Source organism: Aplysia californica, unplaced genomic scaffold, assembly GCF_000002075.1.
Source record: "Aplysia californica isolate F4 #8 unplaced genomic scaffold, AplCal3.0 scaffold00267, whole genome shotgun sequence".
In the NCBI taxonomy this organism is placed as follows: Eukaryota; Metazoa; Mollusca; class Gastropoda; order Aplysiida; family Aplysiidae; genus Aplysia; species Aplysia californica.
The window spans coordinates 679,679-689,362 of record NW_004797537.1 but is presented as its reverse complement, the minus strand read 5'-3'; the positions used below and the strand labels follow the sequence as shown (position 1 = coordinate 689,362).

General features: G+C 39.9%; 1 protein-coding gene across 1 annotated transcript in view; it reads left to right on the top strand.

Annotated features, from left to right (window-relative positions):
• LOC101861289 (protein unc-93 homolog A) overlaps window positions 1–3,128 on the top strand; it is a gene marked incomplete in the record, with an annotated part of 32,613 nt that extends 29,485 nt beyond the window's left edge. The window contains 1 exon segment of the mRNA XM_013084001.2: window positions 1,540–3,128. Within this exon segment, the coding sequence (XP_012939455.1) occupies window positions 1,540–1,660 (121 nt within the window).
• Window positions 3,129–9,684: the final 6,556 nt, after the last annotated feature.

Genomic DNA, 9,684 nt, shown 5'->3' with positions numbered 1-9,684 from the left:
AGGGAGATAGGGAGAGCGAGATAGATAGATAGATAGATAGATAGATAGATAGATAGATAGATAGATAGATAGATAGATAGATAGATAGATAGATAGATGGTTAGACATAATGCCTTTACTGAATACGGGATATATCTTTTCAAACAATATGAATCCTTTACTTAATTTTCAGCCAAAATGTGTGCCTGCCACCACGTATACATGCAGTCTTTTAAAATCTTTTACCACGCCTCCATCGACATAATATAGATCGTAAAGAAAGCGGGCTTCGGCTCGGTCTGTGGCTGATAAGCCGGGCTGAGAGGGATACAACATCCTGGCAGAAAAAAAAAGATATTCGATAAAATTCCCCCCCGGGTACGGGACTCGAACTTGGGTCTTTTGCTGTTGAACAGTGATCCGCTTAACCGCTGTAGGGTACTCTTGAGTAATACCTCTCATCTTCCGAACTCTTCATTGCTTTGCTGTGTCGTCAACTCATACTGAAACTGTGTCTGTGCAGCTCTGTACGGAAGTCTGTTCTCCGCCAAGCCAGAGCCTGCCTTCGCTAACTACCGCCTGTGGGAGTCCCTGGGATTCGCCGTCACCTACGCCTACAACGACGAGCTTTGTACTGAGTATGTAAACATTGATAGATCTCCTTACAGTGATTGAATGTAATACACAGCGTGCTTATTAGGTTTCTACTCAGCTACACCGGTTTCGGAACCGTCATTGCTTTTCTAAGTCATTGAACAACAATGTTGTATAATCTTAACTGAACCAAACGTCTCGCAGAGTAGTTATGGGTTACAATTCCATGAATGCATACAAATAATTATCGAAATATATATTATGATCATGAAGTATACTTCAATAAATATAAAACGATAAGTCTGAAGTGAATAATATAAAATGTGTGGCTTCGGGATGAAATCAAGCGCTCGTCAAAATAATTTTTTAAACGAAGAAGCCAAATGTGAGGCATCGTGGTGGAATCAGGCTCTCGTCAAAATAATCAAAGTGAAGAAACTTGCATTTTTCCGCAGGTTTTTGAATTTTCACCAAATTTTTGGTTTTTTGCCTCAACACATTTCATGCCCATTAAAAAAACTCATTTCCGTGTGGATTTTTCTGAAAACGTTAATTAAAGGCACAAAAAATGTAAATTTTCAGTTACCACGGACTCTTAAGCTAAGGAAATAGCTAATCTTTGGCGGCCATTTTCTCATTAATTTTACCTCTGAAAATAGGTGACCCCCACCTTCTTCATTCGCAAATATCTCGACTTGTATTCAAGATAAATGGATATTTTTTTCACCCAAATAAAGACAACTGAACAAGCGTTAAGATGATACCAATAACTCTACCTGCCCAAAAATTGACGAGAGGCTGATTCCACCACGCTGCCTCACAAATGATAAATCTGAAGTGAATAATATAAAATGTGTGGCTTCGGGATGAAATCAAGCGCTCGTCAAAACAGTTTTTTTCAACGAAGAAGCCAAATTTGCTCTGCTCATTGGGCAATGTTTGTCCATGTTTTTCTCTACTTTCCAGAACGAAACTGTACATCTGCCTTGGAGTCCTTGCCACGGGAATGCTGGGCTACACTGCAGTGGAAGTGATGAGCTGGAAGGACAAGCGGGGGAAAATGGACATGGCTGAAGGCAACAAGTAGGCCTTCTTGCCCCAGATATGACGTGCCTTAAAATTATTATTCTCCACATCTGAAGGATGGATTGTGTTTGAACCATCTGTCTTTTGTATTGTACTATTATTGTGCATGTGTGGTGCTGTGCTTGCAGTCGAAGTAACATGTTCTATTAAAATAAAAACCATTGCCATTTCAAATATCTTCTGACTAAAACGAATAAATATACATATTATATTTTTGCTGCATTTATGGAAAACACGTGTCCGTAATTCCTTGTGAATGCAGGAGACACAGAACAACGTACCCAGTCCTGGTTATCCCGAGTAGACGATAGCATGTGTTTAGACGTCGCTATAACTGTCGGAATCATGGGAATAGAAGACAAAGGTTTCTCATTTCCTTTGATTTATTAAACTCTTTGTGTGAGTAGAGTTTGCCACACGGATCAAACAAATGAAGGCGTCAAGTCGGAAAACAGTAAACAGCTCCGGCTCTTCTTTATTTTAATGGCCTATTACCCCGAGCTAATGCTTTGTGATGGTGCTGTAAAGGTGAACAAGAAAAGCTGTCGTCAGTGCCGGAGCGCACAGTACTCCCCCCTCGCCCCTTTTTGTGCCCGCTATCAACAGACACACAAACATACAAATACTTCACACCATTCGAAGAGGACAAAATGAACAAAGTAAAGAAACACATTTTTAAAAAGCAAACCAAAAAAACAAACCAAAAAACAAACAAAAAAAACAAAGCAATTAATCCCGAAAGACACACATTGCAAATATTTGAGCTTAGATAAGCACAGGTGGTGGGAATATCGTTGATGTATTCAATTCCATGCAAGTTATTCTTCAACGGTCTTCAGTTTTAGTATGTGCTCCCTATAGCTTTTGTGTATGTGTGTGTGTGTGTGTGTGTGTGTGTGTGTGTGTGTGTGTGTGTGTGTGTGTGTGTGTGTAAGTGTGTGTGTGTGTGTGTGTATGAGTGTGTGTGTAAGTGTGTGTTTGTTTTGCTTTTTAAAATATATGTTTGGGAGAACGCTCACCACAATCCAACCGTTTAGTTTAATTCCATACTACGTGTTCGATGATAATGTTTCAAATTTTGTTGAAACCGTTTCTTTAGAAACAAACTTTATTGGGTATCGTTTTAGGACCGTCTGATCGTCTTAACATTTCCTTCGATGCTCAGTTACGTAATAGTGTGCCTCTGCGAAACGTCTCGCTGCTCGTGGCTTGAACATCGGTTGAGTTAAAGCGTAGCACTGATATCTCGGTATAATTACAAGGTATTTTTTTAAAAATATATACCTGCAACAATGGTCATGAAACAATCTAAGCAAAGTGCTCAAGGCATCTTCGAAATGCCTGTCTAAAGTGCTTTTGAAAGCCTATCTAATGTGCCTTTTAAAACCTAACGGGTAAAATAAAGTGCCAATATAAGTGTTTTTGGGTTCAAATTACATGCATGGTACGTCACCCACGGAATGAAAAAAGAAAAATATTCTGTCGGAACCAAATTGTTTTATGCTCACAAGGTGAGACGCCTTGCAAAATGTGAGGCAGCGTGGTGGAATCAGGCTCTCGTCAAAATAATCAAAGTGAAGAAACTTGCATTTTTCCGCAAGTTTGTGAATTTTTATCAAATTTTTGTTTTTTGGCACAACACCTTTCATGCCCATTAAAGAACTTAATTCTGTGTGGATTTTTCTGAAAAACGTTGATTAAAGATACAATAAATGTAAACTTTCAGTTGCCACGGATTCTTAAGCTACGGAAATAACTAACCTTTGGTGGCCATTTTCTCACTAATTTTACCTCTGAAAACAGGTGACCCCACCTCCTTCATTCGCAAATATCTCGACTTGTATTCAGGATAAGTGGATATTTTTTCATCCAAATAAAGACAAGTGAACAAGCTTTAAGATGATACCAATAACTCTACATGCCCCAAAATTGACGAGAGCCTGATTCCACCACGCTGCCTCACAAATGACATCTATCTTTATGCGCTGAAGAAATCCCTATTCATATGTTTCAATGAAATCAGTCCTTTTGGATAAAGTGTTAAGATCTATGTCCCAAGATGCTACACATCTGCCTTTGTGCCTTATTTGGCTAGTAAACGATTTTGTATTCCCTATTTGGAAGAATTTTTCTACAATTATCACTGTTTTCATAATTATTGTATCTCTGATTATGTGTGTATGTATACGTGTTTATGTGTGTATGCATGTGTGTTTATTTGTATGTGTCTGTGTGTGTGTTTGTGTATGAGTATGTGTATACCTGTGACTCTTTTGAGAGTAAGAAAATAAGAAAAGATATTATGATGAGAGCGAGAGTGAGAGAGAGAGAGAGAGAGAGAGAGAGAGAGAGGGAGATGGAGAGAAAGAAAGAAAAGAAATATACAAGATGAAAGAAAGCAAAAGATTACAGCTGTCTGTAAATGTGGTGTGCTTTGTTCTAAACGTAATCTATGATAAATGACGGTGTGTCCACTGAGGGGAAGTTCTTTGTCACATGACAACCGTGGATATCTTTTCCTTGTCGTAGATTTTTATTAAGACTATGTAAGCTTTCTTCATACATCATTCGTAAGGTGAAAAACCTATTCCTATACGAATTGGTAGCGGCATATTACATTTTAGAAGCATAATGCTTATTTTTGTATATATGAAAAGCTATTAAATGTGTTTTGTACAAACATTCAATTATAGAGACTCTGGGTTTCTTTTTGTTATTCTATCATGTAAGTTGAGTTCATATGTCCAAGGGTTGATGAATGCAACTTCAAAAGTATTGTATTAATGTCCGGAATATTTTATTTCCCTGAAACAGTGTGTTTTTGGGGGGCTGTCATAAAGCATTATTTTTATCTCATATATTTTGGGTTTTTTGCTTTTGGGTTTTTTTCCCCGTTATTTAAACAATTTAGTATTTAAAAGAGCATTGCAAAACTAGGTACTTGCAACCCTCCCCCCCCCCCCCGGGCTTTGCACCAGACTGAAATATCTTTAAGCCATTCCCAAAGGGGGGGGGGGGGGCATTTCTCATTCTATTGCACAGTAGAATTTGTAAATGGGCTTATCCAACAATGTCATGCTCATAACCGTGTCTGAACTACAACAGGGAACTGCTGCTTTTTCTTTCCTAATCCTTAATAGGGTCATTTTCCTCTACTTCTTTTGTATGTTTGTCACACTCTTGTGACCCACTATTTCCAGGGTGCCTTGATAGTCGAAGTAGACTTTGTGCTGTTGAAGCTAGAGAGGTGAGCAGAGTAAGTCTGATTCCCCGAAAGGACTTCTCTGTTGACATCCACCCCTTGGCGCTCATATGACCTTATGCAGTTGCGAGCGCCGCAAAACCTCTACTGAAACAAAACAAACAAACAAAAATTTCCTCATATATGTGTATCCTTTTTTTTTTTCGAGTTTCTTTCTGCCTTTTCATTTTTCTGAGTTTCCCTCTCTTTCGAAATATGTGAAGGGTGCTAACTAAATGAGTTACTTCTCGGATTTGAGCCTTATAGAAATCGCTACATTACGCTTATAGGTGAAGTTTTTTACAATTTATAAGTCCAGACCATCAATGATTTATTTATAGAGGCACCAGCCATCCATGTCCAGGTGCTGTTTTAGCCAACACAATTTATAAGTATGAAATAATATAAGGCATGTTTTACTTAAAGAATATGACATCAATAGAAAATCTACACATTTGGCCCCAGTGTTGATTTTGGGCTATTATCTCCATTTGTGGATTGTGAGAAGTAACTCATTTTGTCAGCACGTCTCACATATAGTCAAGCCAGGTAAGAACCAACCATCGAAAGTCTTCAATCGGTAGATTTATGTTTGATTTTTTAGAGAATGTGTCTGCTCTGTTCTATAAAAAGATATGCTGTTGGCTCTAATTCGAGCAAGTGTATCCGAACAAACTATGTCATGTCACATGAGACAACAATAAGTGAGGCAGCGTGGTGGAATCAGGCTCTCGCCAAAATAATCAAAGTGAAGAAACTGACATTTTTCAGCCGGTTTGTGAATTTTTATCGAATTTTTGGTTTTTGACTCAACACCTTTCATGCCCATTAAAGAACACATTTCTGTGTGGATTTTACTGAAAAACGTTGATTGAAGGCACAACATAATTAAATGTTCAGTTACCACGGACTCTTAAGTTAAGGAAATAACTAACCTTTGGAGGCAATTTTCTCACTAATTTTACCTCTAAAACCATGCGACCCCCATCTCCTTTATTCGCAAATATCTCGACTTGTATTCAGGATAAATGAATAATTTTTTCATCTAAATAAAGACAAGTGAACAAGCGTTAAGATGATACCAATAACTCCACATGCCCAAGAATTGACGAGAGCCTGTTTCCACCGCGTCGTGACACACATTCAATGCACATACTGGCAAGGAAATCACAACACTGGAAGAGACAAAATTGAAAACCTTTATACGGGGTGCCCACTACGGATGGGATCGGCAGATCGGGCCGATCGCCCGACTCGATCGCCTCAAAAGCAAACGTGGTTGTTGTTTTTTCAGGGCCAGGCGACCGAGTCGGGCAAGCCTTAGTGTGCACCACGTTTTAGAAAGATAAATCCCTTCCTTCGACATATCGATGTGAGTATCTAACAACACAGGAAATGTGACATCAAAGGTTACCGCACGGTGAAAAAAAGGAAGAAAATCTTTCAAATGTCGAGGTCTGCAACAGTTGTAGGTGACCTTGGTTCAACACTTATTTCTCAGCTTGGGATTTCTTCAAAAGCCTATATCATTGTATTATTCCGTCTATTGCCGTCACTCAAGGGTGCGGTGGCGGAGTGGTTAGTGCGCTCGTCTCCAAAGCGGAAAGTCTGTGTTCGAGCCTCGTTTCGGACACTGATTGTTTCCGCCCCCTCCTGCCCACCCAGCAGTAATGGGTACCTGACTTCGAGTTGGGAAAGTAAAGGCGGCGTGGAAAGGAACTGGCCACCCTACCACAATAAATTATATGCCGAAGGCCCATGAAGTTGTCCCACTAACAAGGCAATCCCCAAATGTCCGGATCAGATGCGGGAACAACTTGACTTGTTACCGTCCCTCGTCTGTTCACGTGCACTTAAGTGAGTTATTCTTGGCCTATACCTTTGCCTCCTTCATCTTATATTTTTTCCAGTGAGAGCAAGAGACGTTTATAGCTTTTGTATCAATTCGTTTCAAGTGTACTGGGAACTGCATTGGCCTCTTCCTTATTGTTTTATTAACAAGAACAATTTGATTAACTGGATCTGTCTAAGCCCTGCTGACCTGCAGCCTCTCCCATACTAATGGTGAGCAGAGGTCACTCAACTGATGACCCTGTGGGTGGTTGGGGGTGCTCTGGTGTGGTTTGCTCCATCTTTCCTATCAAACATCTTTTGTCTTTATCTTTCTTCTTTCTTTTTATGTTATGTTACTCTTTTGTCACACCACTAACCTTCGGCACTTCTGTGGTCTAATTGTGTGGCAAGTACAGTAGCACTCGTACGAAAAGAAAACGAATGGTGACCATGATGTCTTGAAAACCTGGATTTGGCTCAACTATATGTGAGGCAGCGTGGTGGAATCAGGCTCTCGTCTATATGTGAGGCAGCGTGGTGGAATCAGGCTCTCGTCTATATGTGAGGCAGCGTGGTGGAATCAGGCTCTCGCCAAAATAATAAAGAGTGACGAAACTTGCTTTTTTCCCCAGGTTGGGAATTTTTATCAATTTTTTTTAATTTTTGGCCCAACACCTTTCATGCTCATTAAAGAACTCATTTCTGTGAGGGTTTTTCTGAAAAACGTTCCTTAAAGGCACAACAATTGTAATTTTTCAGTTACCACGGACTCTTAAGTTTAGGAAATAAATAATCTTTGGCGGCCATTTTCTCACTAATTTTACTTCTGAAAACAGGTGACCCCTACCTCCTTTCGCAAGTATCTCAACTTGTATTCAAGATAAATGGATATTTTTTAAATTCAAATAAAGACAAGTGAACAAGCTTTAAGATGATAGCAATAACTCAACATGCCAAAAATTTGACGAGAGCCTGATTCCACCCCACTGCCTCACATTAAACAAATGGAAATATTTTGGTGTCCCTTGTTTGCCTCTACTCCCTTCCCCCTGGTCGTAAAAGAATGATTACGGGATGTAAGGCTCACGCACAAATGGTCTCGAAGTTCAATAAGAGCCGCGGTTCGACAATATTACCAAACCATCCCCTAAAATGACCCATGATGCTTACAATAAATCTCGTGGGCTCTTTCAGTAGTTAGTTTTCCATTGAGAAAAAAACCCAACAGATTCTTAGATCCAGTTCTTGAAAGAGATTCAGTTCATCATTATTTTATCTAAACTGAACAGAATAGATCCCTAGCAATTGTTACTTATTTCTGCGTGTTAGTCTCCGGTTTCCCGTCAGCATGCTTATATTCAACCCGTTTGCATTCACATTTTCTATTAACAGTTTTATTGAGCCACTTTAGAGCAAATCAATATCCTGCATTTCTGTGAGAAACAGTGTTAATTCCTGAACGTTTTAACAACCTGGGCAACACCCAATAAGCATTCTATCTAATAAGCAAGTCTTCCTCCCTTCCCAACGATTTCTGTCCAGACTTTCCCACCGATCGCAAAGGGAGCAACGAAAAACCGTATGATGAAACAAATCCAACCTATATGAAATCCAGCAGAGTTTCACTTAACCCCTTGTTCTGCGATTTATTTTTTTGTTGCCCTGCGTTCAAACAGGCAAACCAGGCACTATGAAGAAGGTGTTACGTGTAATCAATAGAAAAACAATTGTGAGGCAGCGTGGTGGAATCAGGCTTTCGTCAATTTTGGGGCATGTAGAGTTATTGGTATCATCTTAAAGCTTGTTCACTTGTCTTTATTTGGATGGAAAAAAATATCCATTTACCTTGAATACAAATCGAGATATTTGCGAATGAAGGAGGTCGGGGTCACCTGTTTTCAGAGGTAAAATTAGTGAGAAAATAGCCGTCAAAGATTAGTTATTTCCTTAGCTTAAGAGTCCGTGGCAACTTAAAATTTATATTTATTGTACCTTTAATCAACGTTTATTTTTAGAAAAATCCACACAGAAATGAGTTCTTTAATGGGCATGAAAGGTGTTGAACCAAAAAACAAAAATTTGACAAAAATTCACAAACCTGCAGAAAAAAGTTTCTTCACTTTGATTATTTTGACGAGAGCCTGATTCCACCACGCTGCCTCACAATAATCCATCCCCCAAACTGTCTGGTACAGTGAGCTGTGGTAGTAGACACCAGGCGCCAAATACTTCAACATAGTAAGTTAAGGACAACCTTTACAGACAGCCCTGATTTTTTTTAATCCGAAAAAAGACAGCAAGAAATATTTCATAATGTTTAGCTTTGAAAGTGTTAATGGGTTACCGATGCGTACTGCAATGCTTCCTAAAGGAGCAAAACCAACACGTGCCGCACGGAAATCCTCGGGGAATTTTAGCAAAATTTGCCGTTTTTATTAACTTTTGTGCGCGTGCGCATGCGCGACACCACGGACAGTCCTGAGTAAAATGTTCTGGGGCATGTCACAAACGTGTGTACGGGCTCCAACTGTGCTCACTTATTTGGTGGCAATATAAGCGGCATTTTGGGCAAAATACAGTATCGCATCAACATGCCACCCAGAGGAAAGCTGAGAGACTTTGATCGTGCTAGAGCTATGGCATGGCTACAGGATGGAGTTGGAGCCCGAGAAGATGCCAGAAGTTTTGCAGTGTCACACTCTGTCATTTTCCGCTTGAGGCAGCGCCATCACGCCACTGGATCAGTCCAAGAACCCCCACATGTAGGTCGACCCCAGAAGAGTGTTTGCAAATGGTCCTTAACTTATGATGAAGTCTGTAATTGCTCGTTTAACTGGTTTGAAATATAAGGAGGTCAGAGTATACCTCAACGTGCAGAGTTCGAATCTTGTGACGATACGGGGCCCGCATGAGTCCTTACCTTCCCTGGCAACGCCTGTTCCCCCCCCCCC